Source organism: Bos grunniens, chromosome 16 (assembly GCF_055505025.1).
Source record: "Bos grunniens cultivar Pamir isolate PY7600 chromosome 16, Bosgru_T2T1.0, whole genome shotgun sequence".
Lineage (NCBI taxonomy): Eukaryota > Metazoa > Chordata > Mammalia > Artiodactyla > Bovidae > Bos > Bos grunniens.
Window position 1 is genome coordinate 42,465,782 of NC_141180.1, and position 16,188 is coordinate 42,481,969.

The following is a 16,188-nucleotide window of genomic DNA, read 5'->3' on the forward strand; positions in this document are numbered from 1 at the left end:
GCTATTTCTTCCTTTGTAAATACTGCACAAGGAGATCAAACCAATCAATTCTGAAGGAAATCAACATTGAATATTCATTGGAAGGACTGATGCTTAAGCTCCAATACTTTGGCCACCTGATGGGAAGAGCTGACGCATCGGAAAAGACCTGATGCTGGGAAGGATTGAAGGCAAAAGGAAAAGGGGGCAGCGGAAGATGAGATGGTTAGATAGTATCACTGACTCAATGGACATGAATTTGAACAAACTCTGGGAGATAGTGAAATACAGAGGAGTCTGGCATGCTATAGTCTATGGGGTCACAGAGTCGAACTTGACTTAGGAACTGAACAACAACAGGCAGCATTCACTGCAGGATGGAAATAACAATACCATGTGTCTTCCTGAGGATGGAACCTTGTTGACATCATCCAAATACCCCCGCACAGTGTCTGGCACTTAGAAGATGTTCAGTAGGTAAGTATTGACCACATCAAGCTCCAAGAGTTTCTCATCAAACACTTTGCTTATATGTTTTTTCAGTTTTATTAGTGGTTTTGATGAAGTAAGGCTTTTTAATCACTGTCAGACAGAGAGAGGCTGGACATTTCTACATTTGAGTTAGAGGATCAAGAAGAGACTATAAAAGTTTCTTGCATCCTTCACAAAAGCATCTAAAAAGGACTCCAGTTATCAAGGGAGAAAGGAAATCACTTCTCTTACGAGGAGTGCTCCAAGGCACTGGGGAACCTTGCATTCTTTACCGATGCACCTTCATTCTTTACCAATACATCTTCATAATTATCTTTTGTGGTGGCTTCTTTATCACTCCTGATTTCTTTAATCCCCATAGGACTGCCTGTCAGGTCCTTGGGCGGGTTATAATTATAAAGAAGCTTCAGTTTTTTTAAGTAGATGAAGTTAAACAGTCTTTGGAAGCTTTGTTTAATATTTGAAGTGGTCAATTTATATGCTATTTCCATAAAAATTTTGTTTGTTTTTTCTGCCAGCTCTCTGATCACAGGATCTTCATCCCTAATCACTCGGTCAATAGCTGTAACAGTAGACAGGCCATTAATTCAAAGCATTGCTTTCATAGTCTGAGAAGATCTCAGACTCAAAACAGTCTCACCACCTTTCACAGGAGCCCCGCTGCCCTAATGTTTGTCACTTAGACAAATAGCATCCAGGAAGTTTTTGTCTTCTGTCCTCACTGGACCTCATTATGTGCTGAGGGCATATTATGTGTTGAGCATTCTGCTAGACAGCATAAACATATATTCATGAATAGGCTCAATATTGCTCAGAATAATGAAAAAAGTAGAATCAGTCTAAATGTTCATCAGCAGGAAAGGGCTTAAAGTTATTAATGGAATATCATAAAGCCAAGTAGAACATACATGTTAACATGATGATGTAGACTCATGTTTCTTAGCATGAAAAGATGTTTATGACATGAGTAAGTGAAAAAATTATAAAACAGTTATGATAGTTTAAAAATAAATACACAATAGTTTATATTTTTTTAAAATACCTGCAATTAAATATATACAAAAATGCAAATATTATATCCAGATGCTGAGCTTGTGGGAAGTTATTATTTTCTTTCTTAATAAAAAGAAATAGAGAAGGAAAAAACAGATAGATGTAGAAATGAGAGAAAAAGGAGAAGGAGCAGGAGGAGGAGGAAGAGAGCAAACAAAAATATCTGAGCAACATGGAGAGAGTGCTTTGCATTTAGCTGCTGCTGCTGCTAAGTCGCTTCAGTCGTGTCCGACTCTGTGCAACCCCGTAGACGGCAGCCCACCAGGCTTCCCCGTCCCTGGGATTCTCCAGGCAGCAGGCAGTCAATAAATATGAGTGAATGAAAAAATGAAAAAGGAAGAAAATGATGTGTCAGTGTAGGTTCATCAATTGTAACAAATATACCACTCTGCTGGGAGATGTTGGTAACAGGAGGAGGCTGTGCATGTGTGGGGGCAGGAGGTATACAGGAAATATCTAGTTTCTACTAATCTAAAATGTCTCTTCAATATAAAGTCTACTACCAAAAGAAGGAAGGAAGGCAGCCACCTTATTTTCTGCTGCAACCTGTTTGAAATTCTGATCCTGAAGGGGAAATATGCAGAGGCCGAGAGAGATCCAAACATTTTGATAGAATAAGTATTGAAAAGTGAAAGTGAAAATCACTCAGTCGTATCCGAGTCTTTGCAACGCTATAATCCATAACACAAATGTAACACAAATTACAACATATGAGTGATAGTAGCTCCGTCCTGTCCAACTCTTTGCAACCCATGAACTGTCACCTGCCAGGCTCCTTTGTCCATGGAATTCTCCAGGCCAGAATACTGGAGTGGGTAGCCTTTCCCTTCTCCAGGGGATCTTCAAATCCCAGATTGAATCCAGGTCTCCCACATTGCAGGTGGATTCTTTACCATCTGAACTTCCAGGGAAGCCCAAGAATACTGGAGTGGGTAGCCTATCCCTTCTCCAGTGGATCTTTCTGACCCAGGAATAGAACTGGGGTCTCCTGCATTGCAGGCGGATTCTTTACCAAATGAGCTATCAGGGAAGCCCAAGTCACTCAGTCATGTCTGACTCTGTGATCCCATGGACTATACAGTTAGCCTTTCCCTTCTCCAGGGGGTCTTCCCAAACCAGGGATCAAACCAGGGTCTCTTGTATTGCAGGTGGATTCTTTACCAACTGAGCTATCAGAGAAGCTCTTCTGATGCAAGTACATATTGCTATCTCCTAAAATGTAAATTCTCTAAGGGAAGGGACTTTGCTTTGTCTGCTGCTGTATGTCCTGCTCTTAGAATAGTGCTGTCATATTGTAGATGCCAGATAAATATTTGTTGAATGGATTAATGAGTGATTGAATTCTTAACTCTCTGTAGTTCCTAAGGATTCTAGGATGATAGCTAGGTCTTAGATAATGAGAGGGGTAGATGGAGAGATTGAAGCAGAGAAAGATAGAGGGAAAGAATAAAAAGTAAAAAAATATGCACCTTATCCCAGTCCTTCTACTGATTTCCCCTTAACCACCTAACTACCTCTATAGCACTTTCCCATCCCTGGCATCACTATAGAGCTCAGATATAAATGGAATCACAAATAGGGAAGTTATTTAGACCTATATATAAAGATTTCATTATAATTTCAACACTTACCCTCAAGCATGACATCAATTTCATCTCTGAGCAGTAAATGGCCACCCAATTTTGCCAAGTACCCTATGCACAAATTAAAATTAAAGTTACCCCAAAATACATTATGAAAATACATTATCTGATAGTATCTACCTTCAGTGCTTTCTTCAAAGCAAAACATCTCTAGATTATTCTTGAATAATTAGTGATTTCAAATAATTAATAAATCTTTATTGAGATATATGTGTGTATATAAATGTGCACAAATCACATTTGTACACCTTAATATATGACCAGAGTGAATACTTCTAGCTACCACCTAGGCCTTTAAATAGAATATTACCATTATCCTAGGAGCCTCCTTTATGCCCTTCCTAATTTCCTCCTTCACCTTTCAGAATACATTCTTTTGCTCAACACTACATTGTGAGATTCATCCTGTTTTTAAACATAGCAATAGTTCATTCATTTCCATTGCTTCATGACAGAGGTTAGCAGTGTTCTCTCGAAACAGAGCCATGCTTATTAGCTTATTTGCTTATGGATCATCTCCAGCTTTTCTCACCCTACAAACAGCAGAGTTGAGTGGTTGCCACAGAGCCTGGTATTCAAAGCCTGAAATATTTCCTATCTGGTTCTTCACAGAAAGAGTTTTCTGAATGCTTTTTGTATGATATGCCATCTTATTAATGCATCACTTTTTAGCCATTGTGCTTATGATGGACAGTGTGTTGTTTTTAATTTGAGGCTATTATGAATAGTGATGTTATTGTGGGCATTCTTGTACATGAACTTTGGTGTAGATTTATATGCATTACTGTTTGGTGTATAGCTAGGAGTGGACTTACTAGCTAATAAATATGCTTATGGTCACCTTTAATCATTACTGCAGAAGAGTTGCCAAGGTGATTGTTCCAATTTTCACTCCCACCAGCATTGTACGAACATTTCTACTGCTCTCCATCCTTTCTAACATTGATAATTGTTAGTCAATCTTTCAGTCAATCTCATGGATTTGGTGGTATTATTATATTGGATATACAAATTGGATATATAATTTTATATATGTTGAATATATAATTAGATATATAATTTGGTATATTGGATATACAGTTGTATATTTCTTTTGCAAAGCATCTGTTCTGTATGTCTCTTGCCTGTTTTTCTATTGAGTTGTTTTAAAATTATTTATTTTGGGGCATTTTAAATTCTGATTACTAGTCTTTTAAAAATATTACACCTATTACAAACATTTTCTCCTACCCCAGGGCAAAACTTTTCCATTTGTACTTTTCTTTTTGATAAGCAGAATTATTTATTTTTTGGCTGTGCTGGATCTTTGCTGCTGTGCAGGGGTTTTTCTCTAGTTACGGCTAGTGGGGGCAACTCGTGGTGGCTTCTCTTGTTTGGATCACAAGCTCTAGAGCACAGGGTCCACAGCTGTGGCACACTGGCTTAGTTGTCCTGAGGCATGTGGTATCTTTCCAGACCAGGGATCAAACCTGTGACCCTTGCCCTGGCAGGTGGGATTCTTAACTGCTGGTCCACCAGAGAAGTCCTCTAATTTTATTGCAGTCCAATTTACAATTAGTAAATTTTGGGCTCCTGATAGGAAATTTTTGCTGTCTCAAGGTCATAAAGATATTCTCCCATATTTACTTTTGGAAACTTTATTGTTTTACCCTTTCGCATTTATGTATTTCAAATTCAACTGCAATTATATGGCATAAAATAGGGGTTGATTAATTACTATTTAATTAATCTAGCACTATTAAGAGAGAAAAAAAAGTCCTCTCCTCATTGCTTTGTAGGATCATTTATATCAAAAATTATGTGAGGGTCAGTGTCTTAACTCCATTCTATCATTGTGCCATTTCTATATTACCTTAATATATGATGGGTCTTGATATCTGATAGTATAAATTATTCAACTTTGTGGGTTTTTTTCAAATTTTCTTGGCTATTCTCAAACCCTTAAATTTTCATGTAAAAATTAGAATCAACTTCTCATATTTCATATACATACACACCCAAAACTCCTGGTGAAATTTTTTTTGGAGTTGTGTCAAATATACCGATCAAGTTGAGGAGAGCTGACCATGTTACAATAAAAAACTTGTCAGAATTTTCTAGTTTTGTTTTGTTTTCTGTGTGTGTGTATGTATGTTTATGATTCAGAATTGTACCTCTTTCCTTAGTTTTATTTTGGGATATTTGATAAATTTTGGTGTAATGTATTAGGCATTAAAAGATTAATTTTCTAGTATTTATTGTTAAGTATGTAGAAACTCAGTTGATTTCTGTGTATTGGTATTATATATAGAAAACTTGCTAAATTTAATTCCTATAGTTTTTATGAATTCTTTCCAATGTTCTAAATACTCAATTATTTATCTGCAAATTTTGGAAGTTTTATTTTCTTTTTTTCCAAACTTACCCATTTTATTTCTTGTTTTTACCTTATTTTAGTTTTGAAAAATTCTTGGTCATTATCTCTCTAAATATTTAGTCTTATTTTTTTTCCACTATCCTTATGAAAGTGTATATTAGGCCTTTTAACCATATCTCATGTTCTTATGCTTTTTTCATATTTTCCATTTTTATCTTTTCAAGTTTTGATCTTGAGGCTGAATATTTTATTCTGACATTTCTATTTTTTCTCTTCCTAAATTTATTTATTTTAAATTGAAGGATAAGTACAATGTTGTGTTGGTTTATTCTGACATTTCTAATTCTCTTAATCTCATTTCAGTTCTTTCTAATCTGCTGCTAACTTCATTCATTGAGATCTGCATTCTATCTCATTGTGTAATCTTTTGAACATACTAATCATATTTATTTTAAAGTTCATATCTGATAAAGTTGAATAACCACATGTACTAGATTCTGTTTCTACTGTTCTTCCTTGTAATTAAAAAAATCTAAATGATTTTTTAAATTAAATATCAGTTATAGTGTATACAGATTTGTGTTGATACTGTTAGTCTCTGAGCATTTTATCTTCTCCCAGAGAGGATTTGTTTTTGCTTTTTTGGCAGGCAGTAGGGCTAGAAGTATATCTCCTTAATTAGACCATGGAGTTAGATATTCAAAGATTCGATAATTATAAGGGTTGGTATATTTTTAGTTTACTCTTACTCCTAGAGTAGAGACATCAGGGATCGAGTGGAAAACTTGGGTGTTTTTACCAGGATCCCTCCTCATTGTCAATCCACTCTAAGTTTTGTTCCACCAGTTCAGTGAAACAGCTAAAATTTCTTCATAGTTTATCAGCCTCCCACTACCCTTTTTGAATATAGAATTGGAAAATCCATAAAGGAAAATAACCCCCAAATATCAGGCCTACTTCTTTTAGTTTTTCTACTCTTCACTGCGTTATAAAAGCTCTTAAATGTTTTCAGATAGACTTAAAAAATATTTTTATTGATATTCTTATTATCTTCCTTTTACACATCATAAAAATTCATGTTATTATTGTTTAGCCACTAAGTCATGTCTGACTCTTTTGTGACCTCATGGACTGTAGCCCCACCAGGCTCCTCTGTCCATGGAATTCTCCAGGCAAGAAGACTGGAGTGGGCTGCCAATTCCTTCTCCAGGGCATCTTCCCAACCCAGGGATCAAACCTGCATCTCCTGCATTGGCAGGCAGATTCTTTACCATTGAGCCCCCAGGGAAGCCTGAAAAAAATTCATAGGGATAAAGAAATTTGGTGAAGTTCACATGGCTAGTGGGTATTCATTCTGAGATTTCAATGGAAGCTTATATATTCTCACCAATATTTCACATTGCCCCTACCTCAGTTAAAATAGGGATCACAAAAATCACAGCAATACATTATTTTGATAATATGATTTACAGATAATAAAACTTGGGATATTCTCATTGACATGTGGAACATGGGCTTGAGAATTTAACACTGATGCTTAAAGACAAAGCCCTGTGTTGTGGAGGTATCCTTAACTGGCATACTTTTGCTTAATTTTGTAATCCAGTGTAATTCCTTTTAGAATTAGATTGAGGTTACAAATAAATGAATGAAAATTTCCTATGCCAGAGAATACTAATTTTCCCTATTGTCAAATTACTTCTGTATCTTTAGTTCTCTTACTAAAACTAAAGTGAGTTTTAGCTGGACACATGGTTGTTCAGCAGATGACTAGACTTTCAAGAGTTCTCTGCAGCTAGGTATGGTGACATGTCTATGTTCTGGGCAAATGATCATTTAGTAGGTTATATTCACTCTTTACAGAGATGGCTGTGTCCTCTTGATATATTTCCCTTCCCAGTTGACTGTTACATAGAAGTGATGGCAGGAGCTAGAGCAAACATCTTAGATCTGATGTAGGAAACTGTATGATGAGAATACAAGAGCAACAAAAGAACTGGCACTAGTCTACTTACACTAGGATTGGTAAATGGGAAAGAAAGCAGCTACTATCTTGTTTAAGCCATAATTAGGTTAACCCAGCGACACCTTTTACCCTTTATGTTTTTGCTTATTTCTTGGTGTAATACTGCTAATATTGTCTGTCTGCAATGCAGGAGACCCGGATTCGATTCCTGGGTTGGGAATATCCTCTGGAGAAGGAAATCGCAACTCACTCCAGTATTCTTGCCTGGAAAATCCCTTGGACAGAGGAGCCTGGTGGGCTACAGTCCATGGGGTCATAAAGAGTCAGACATGACTGAGTGACTAACACACACACAATACTGCTAAAATGCTGAAGTTAATCAGAAAAGACAAAGAAGGATAAAAACCACATGCTAAGAATGATAGCATTATAAATCCAATGATGCAATGAATATCTATATACACATATCACTTCTCATATGTGAATATATCATAGGATAAATTCTTTTGGGGGGAGATTATTGTGTCAAAAGAATATGCATCTCACATTTGGATGGATATTGCCAAACTGTTCTTAGACATTGTAGCTATTTACACTAACCAGTAATGTGATTGTCTACTTCCTGTAACCTGGACAGAAATTTGTTGTTTTGTTCTTTGTCAGTTCGATGGATGGAAACACTTTATCAGTTCAGTTTGCATCACTTTTTGAATGAAGCTGTGAAAATTTTATGTATATGAACCAAATAAATTTTTTCCTGTATTTTGTCCATTTTTCTAGCGGGTTGTTTCTTTTCTTAGGGATTTGTAAAGATTCTTTGCTATGCCGTGTTTAGTTGCTCAGCTGTGTCCAACTCTTTGCGACCCCATGGACAGTAGCCTGCCAGGCTCCTCTGTCCATGGGGATTCTCCAGGCAAGAATACAGGAGTGGGGTGTTATGCCCTCCTTCAGGGGATCTTCTCAAACCAGGGATCGAACACAGGTCTTTCGAATTCAGGCAGATTCTTTACCATCTGAGTCACCAGGGAAGCTCAAGAATACTGGAGTGGGTAGCTTATCCCTTCTCCAGGGGATTTTCCTGACCCAGGGTCAAACCAAGGTCTCCTGCATTGCACGCAGATTCCTTACCAGCTGAGCTACCAGTAAGAACTTATTCATCTTTTATATATGATATGTGTTATAAACATGTTTTATTACAATTTGCCTTTTGGTTTTGTTTACAGTGGTTTTTACTTGCAGAAATGTTTACTTCTGAATAGTGTGTCAATTTTTTCTTTACGACTTGTACTTTTACTTAGAATAATCTTACCTACCCCATGATTATAAAGCAAATTCTTCTACATTTTGTTTACTTTTATTTATTATTATGGTTTCAGTTTTAGTATCTGAGCCTTTGACCATCTGGAATTTATCTAATGTAAAAATTAAAAGAGGGATAAAGTGATCAAAAAAATTCCAGATGGCTCACCAGATGTTCCCAAACCATTTAAGGAATATTTCATATTTTCATCACTAGTACTTAAAAACAATGATTCACTTTAAAAAGTTGTATGTTTTAGCAGTTATTTTTGGATTGTATTTTATTCCATTTTCCTATTTATTCCACATGATTATAATTACTGTTGTGTTAGTTGCTCAGTCATGCCTGACTCTTTGTGACACCATAGCCCACCAGGCTCCTCTATCCATGGAATTCTCCAGTCAAGAATACTGCAGTAGTAGTATTCTACCTTCCTCCAGGGGATCTTTCGGACTCCAGGATCGAACCCAGGTCTCCTGCATTGCAGGTGGATTCTTAAATGAGCCACCAGGAAGCCCCACTGTAGCTATAGTAATATCTGATAAGGCTAGTCCGCTTTCTTTTTTGGTTAGAACTTCCTGGATATTCCTGCATGGTAACTTTTCTACATCAATTTTAAAATTAGCATGTCAGTTTTGAAAAAAGTCCCAGTGGTATTTTAATCGGCATCTCATTCCATGTACAAACTGATTTAGGAAACAATTAAAGGACAGAAATGGTATGGATCTAACAGAAGCAGAAGATATTAAGAAGGGAGAAGGCAATGGCAACCCACTCCAGTACTCTTGTAGAAGATATTAAGAAGAGGTGGCAAGAATACACAGAAGAACTGTACAAAAAAGATTTTCATGACCCAGATAATCATGATGGTGTGATCACTCACCTAGAGCCAGACATTCTGGAATGTGAAGTCAAGTGGGCCTTCAGAAACATCACTATGAACAAAACTAGTGGAGGTGATGAAATTCCAGTCGAGCTATTTGAAATCCTAAAAGATGATGCTGTGAAAGTGCTGCACTCTATATGCCAGCAAATTGGGAAAACTCAGCAGTGGCCACAGGACTGGAAAAAATCAGTTTTCATTCCAATCCCAAAGAAAGGCAATGCCAAAGAATGCTCAAACTACTGCACAATTGCATTCATCTCACACACTAGCAAAGTAATACTCAAAATTCTCCAAGCCAGGCTTCAACAATACATAAACCGTGAACTTCCAGATGCTCAAGCTCGTTTGAGAAAAGGCAGAGGAACCAGAGATCAAATTGCCAACATCTGCTGGATCATCAAAAAAGCAAGAGAGTTCCAGAAGAACATCTATTTCTGCTTTATTTACTATGACAAAGCCTTTGACTGTGTGGACCAAAATAAACTGTGGAAAATTCTGAAAGAGATGGGAATAGCAGACATCTGACCTGCCTCTTGAGAAACCTGTATGCAGGTCAAGAAGCAACAGTTAGAGCTGGACATGGAACAACAGACTGGTTCCAAATAGGAAAAGGAGTACGTCCAGGCTGTATATTGTCACCCTGCTTATTTGACTTATATGCAGAGTGAAGTGAAGTGAAGGTCGCTCAGTCGTGTCCGACTCTTTGCGACCCCATGGACTATAGAGTCCATGGAATTCTCCAGGCCAGAATACTGGAATGGGTAGCCATTCCCTTCTCCAGGGAATCTTCCCATCCCAAGGATAGAACCCAGGTCTCCCACATTGCAGGCGAATTCTTTATCAGTTGAGCCACAAGGGAAACCCTAAATGCCGACTACATCATGGGAAACCTGGGCTGGAGGAAGCACAAGCTGGAATCAAGATTGCAGGGAGAAATATCAATAACCTCAGATATGCTCAACATTCAGAAAACTAAGATCATGCACCCAGTCCCATCACTTCATGGGAAATAGATGGGGAAACAGTGGCAGACTTTATTTTTTGGGGTTCCAAAATCACTGCAGATGGTGACTACAGCCATGAAATTAAAAGACGTTTACTCCTTGGAAGAAAAGTTATGACCAAAGTAGACAGCATATTCAAAAGCAGAGACATTACTTTGCCAAAAAAGGTCCATCTAGTCAAAGCTATGGTTTTTCCAGTAGTCATTTATGGATGTGAGAGTTGGACTATAAAGAAAGCTGAGCACTGAAGAATTGATGTTTTTGAACTGTGGTGTTGGAGAAGACTCTTGAGAATCCCTTGGATTGCCAGGAGATTCAACCAATCCATCCTAAAGTAAATGGGTCCTGAATATTCATTGAAAGGGCTGATGTTGAAGCTGAAACTCCAATACTTTGGCCACCTGAAGTGAAGAGCTGACTCATTGGAAAAGACCCTGATGCAGGGAAAGATTGAAGGTGGGAGAAGGGTTCCACAGAAGCTTAGATGCTTGGATGGCATCATCAACTCAATGGACATGAGTTTGAGTAAACTCCAGGAGTTTGTGATGGACAGGGAGGCCTCGTGTGCTGCAGTCCATGGGGTTGCAAAGAGTTGGACATGACTGAGTGACTGAACTGAACTGACACATTTAAAATTTGATTCTTTCCATAAAATGTCACTTATACTTTTCTATTTATTTATTTTTTCTTTGTGTATTTCAGTAATGCTTGCAAGTCCTTCATGGAAATACTGCATACATTTTAAAGTTTCTTTTTAGATCTTCCTTCCTTCCATTAACATGATCTGATACACTTTGAACTGATTTTTGTATGGTTGTAAGGTAGGAATTTGTGTGTGTGTGTGTGTGCGCGCATTTCCATTGTCCTAGCACTTTTTATTTGACAGCCCATCATTTCTGATCTGATATACATTGTCAGTTCTAATATTTATATTAGGTGTTTTTGTATGTGTAGATCTGTTTCTAGGCTTTCTATACTGTTTCACAGGTCTCATCTTTCCTTGAGTGAGTAACAGATCGTCTACAATTTGTTACTTATATCTCACATGTTGGTCTTGAACTTCCACATACATCCAGAATCAACTTGTCAAGATTTATGGAATTATCTATTTTTTAAATTATAATTGTACTTAATTTACTGATTAATATTTCTCAATGGGGGCTCAGAGGGAATTCTAGATGGGATAAGTTGTGACTAGTACTGTTACAATTACTACTGAATACTAAGCATACTCCTGTAACATTAAATGCATTAATGGACATTAAATGCTATATGAACCTGAAGCAAGCAGACAAGGGAGCCTGGGGGATATAAAACACAGTTTTCAGAGGCATGGAGAAATGCAAAAAATAGTGAAAAATGGATTGGGAGCTGGAAGTCCTACTGTTTAGCAGATACTGTATGTTCTTCAGTTCAGTTCAGTCACTCAGTCGTGTCCAACTCTTTGCAACCCCATGGACTGCAGCATGCCAGGCCCCCCTGTCTATCAGCAAGTCCCAGAGTTTACTCAAACTTATGTCCATTGAGTTGGTGATGCCATCCAACCATCTCATCCTCTGTCGTTCCCTTCTCCTCCCACCTTCAATTTTTCCCATAATCAGGGTCTTTTCAAATGAGTCAGCTCTTCACATCAGGTGGCCAAAGTGTTGGAGTTTCAGCTTCAGCATTAGTCCTTCCAATGAATATTCAGGACTGATTTCCTTTAGGATGGACTGGTTGGATCTCTTTGTAGGCCAAGGGACTCTCAAGAGTATTCTCCAACACCACAGTTCAAAAGCATCAATTCTTCAGTGCTCAGCTTTCTTTATAGTCCAACTCTCACATCCATACATGACTACTGGAAAAACCATAGCTTTGACTAGATGGACCTTTGTTGGCAAAGTAATGTCTCTGCCTTTTAATATGCTGTCTAGGTTGGTCATAACTTTTCTTCCAAGGAGCAAGGGTCTTTTAATTTCATGGCTGCAGTCACCATCTGCATTGATTTTGGAGCCCCCAAAAATAAAGTCTGTCACTGTTTCCATTGTTTCCTCATCTACTTGCCATGAAGTGATGGGACCGGATGCCATGATCTTAGTTTTCTGAATGTTGACATTTAAGCCAACTTTTTCCCTCTCCTCTTTCACTTTCATCAAGAGGCTTTTCAGTTCTTCTTTGCCTCCTGTTGTAAGTGTGGTATCAATTGTATATCTGACTTTATTGATATTTCTCCTGGCAATCTTGATTCCAGCTTTTTATTCATACAGCCCCACATTTCTCATGATGTACTCTGCTGCTGCTGCTGCTGCTAAGTCACTTCAGTCATATCCAACTCTGTGTGACCCCATAGACAGCAGCCCACCAGGCTCCCCTGTCCCTGGGATTCTCCAGAAAAGAACACTGGAGTGGGTTGCCATTTCCTTCTCCAATGCATGAAAGTGAAAAGTGAAAGTGAAGTCTGCTCAGTCGTGTCCAACTCCTAGCGACACCATGGACTGCAGCCCATCAGGCTTCTCTGTCCATGGGATTCTCCAGGCAAGAGTACTGGAGTGGGGTACCATTGCCTTCTCGGGATGTACTCTGCCTATAAGTTAAATAAGCAGGGTGACAATACACAGCCTTGATGTACTTCTTTGCTGATTTGAACCAGTCTGTTGTTCCATGTCCAGTTCTAACTGTTGCTTCTTGACCTGCGTACAGATTTCTCAGAAGGCAGGTCAGGTGGTCTTATATTCCCATCTCTTTAAGAAATTTCCACAGTTTGTTGTGATCCACACAGTCAAAGGCTTTGGCATAGTCACTAAAGCAGAAGCCGTTTTTCTGGAACTCTCTCGCTTTTTCGATGATCCAACCGATGTTGACAATTTGATCTTTGGTTCCTCTGCCTTTTATAAATCCAGCTTGAACATCTGGATGTTCTTATGCAATAATTTATCCATTCCTTCTTTAGTTGGCTAATTCCATCCATCACTGCTTTCTTTTTTTTTTTATTTAATTTTATTTTTAAACTTTACATAATTGTATTAGTTTTGCCAAATATCAAAATGAATCCACCACAGGTATACATGTGTTCCCCATCCTGAACCCTCCTCCCTCCTCCCTCCCCATACCATCCCTCTGGGTCGTCCCAGTGCAGTAGCCCCAAGCATCCAGTATCGTGCATCGAACCTGGACTGGCATCTCGTTTCATACATGATATTTTACATGTTTCAATGCCATTCTCCCAAATCTTCCCACCCTCTCCCTCTCCCACAGAGTCCATAAGACTGTTCTATACATCACTGTCTCTTTTGCTGTCTCGTACACAGGGTTATTGTTACCATCTTTCTAAATTCCATATATATGCGTTAGTATACTGTATTGGTGTTTTTCCTTCTGGCTTACTTCACTCTGTATAATAGGCTCCAGTTTCATCCACCTCATTAGAACTGGTTCAAATGTATTCTTTTTAACGGCTGAGTAATATTCCATTGTGTATATGTACCACAGCTTTCTTATCAATTCATCTGCTGATGGACATCTAGGTTGCTTCCATGTCCTGGCTATTATAAACATTGGGCTACGTGTCTCTTTCCCTTCTGGTTTCCTCAGTGTGTATGCCCAGCAGTGGGATTGCTGGATCATAAGGCAGTTCTCTTTCCAGTTTTTTAAGGAATCTCCATACTGTTCTCCATAGTGGCTGTACTAGTTTGCATTCCCACCAACAGTGTAAGAGGGTTCCCTTTTCTCCACACCCTCTCCAGCATTTATTATTTGTAGACTTTTGGATCGCAGCCATTCTGACTGGTGTGAAATGGTACCTCATAGTGGTTTTGATTTGCATTTCTCTGATAATGAGTGATGTTGAGCATCTTTTCATGTGTTTGTTAGCCATCTGTATGTCTTCTTTGGAGAAATGTCTATTTAGTTCTTTGGCCCATTTTTTGATTGGGTCATTTATTTTTCTGGAGTTGAGCTGTAGGAGTTGCTTGTATATTTTTGAGATTAGTTGTTTGTCAGTTGCTTCATTTGCTATTATTTTCTCCCATTCTGAAGGCTGTCTTTTCACCTTGCTAATAGTTTCCTTTGATGTGCAGAAGCTTTTAAGGTTAATTAGGTCCCATTTGTTTATTTTTGCTTTTATTTCCAATATTCTGGGAGGTGGGTCATAGAGGATCCTGCTGTGATGTATGTCAGAGAGTGTTTTGCCTATGTTCTCCTCTAGGAGTTTTATAGTTTCTGGTCTTACGTTGAGATCTTTAATCCATTTTGAGTTTATTTTTGTGTATGGTGTTAGAAAGTGGTCTAGTTTCATTCTTTTACAAGTGGTTGACCAGATTTCCCAGCACCACTTGTTAAAGAGATTGTCTTTAATCCATTGTATATTCCTGCCTCCTTTGTCAAAGATAAGGTGTCCATATGTGCGTGGATTTATCTCTGGGCTTTCTACTTTGTTCCATTGATCTATATTTCTGTCTTTGTGCCAGTACCATACTGTCTTGATAACTGTGGCTTTGTAGTAGAGCCTGAAGTCAGGTAGGTTGATTCCTCCAGTTCCATTCTTCTTCCTCAGGATCACTTTGGCTATCCGAGGTTTTTTGTATTTCCATACAAATTGTGAAATTATTTGTTCTAGCTCTGTGAAGAATACTGTTGGTAGCTTGATAGGGATTGCATTGAATCTATAAATTGCTTTGGGTAGTATACTCATTTTCACTATATTGATTCTTCCAATCCATGAACATGGTATATTTCTCCATCTATTAGTGTCCTCTTTGATTTCTTTCACCAGTATTTTATAGTTTTCTATATATAGGTCTTTAGTTTCTTTAGGTAGATATATTGCTAAGTATTTTATTCTTTCCGTTGCAATGGTGAATGGAACTGTTTCCTTAATTTCTCTTTCTGTTTTCTCATTATTAGTGTATAGGAATGCAAGGGATTTCTGTGTGTTGATTTTATATCCTGCAACTTTACTATAGTCATTGATTAGTTCTAGTAATTTTCTGGTGGAGTCTTTAGGGTTTTCTATGTAGAGGATCATGTCATCTGCAAATAGTGAGAGTTTTACTTCTTTTCCAATTTGGATTCCTTTTATTTCTTTTTCTGCTCTGATTGCTGTGGCCAAAACTTCCAAAACTATGTTGAATAGTAATGGTGAAAGTGGGCACCCTTGTCTTGTTCCTGACTTTGGAGGAAATGCTTTCAATTTTTCACCATTGAGGATAATGTTTGCTGTGGGTTTGTCATATATAGCTTTTATTATGTTGAGGTATGTTCCTTCTATTCCTGCTTTCTGGAAAGTTTTTATCATAAATGGGTGTTGAATTTCCTCAAAGGCTTTCTCTGCATCTATTGAGATAATCATATGGTTTTTATTTTTCAATTTGTTAATGTGGTGTATTACATTGATTGATTTGCGGATATTGAAGAATCCTTGCATCCCTGGGATAAAGCCCACTTGGTCATGGTGTATGATCTTTTTAATGTGTTGTTGGATTCTGATTGCTAGAATTTTGTTTAGGATTTTTACATCTATGTTCATCAGTGA

At 37.8% G+C, this 16,188-nt stretch overlaps 1 protein-coding gene across 1 annotated transcript in view; it reads right to left on the bottom strand.

Moving 5' to 3' along the window:
* Positions 1-519: 519 nt before the first annotated feature.
* MROH9 (maestro heat like repeat family member 9) overlaps positions 520-16,188 on the bottom strand; it is a 79,928-nt gene continuing 64,259 nt past the window's right edge. Inside the window, exons 18-19 of the mRNA XM_086344754.1 lie at positions 3,156-3,218; positions 520-1,033 (exon numbers count right to left, since the gene is read on the bottom strand). Coding sequence (XP_086200880.1) covers positions 699-1,033; positions 3,156-3,218 — 398 coding nt within the window. The 3' untranslated portion in view covers positions 520-698. The remainder of the gene's footprint in view (positions 1,034-3,155; positions 3,219-16,188) is intronic.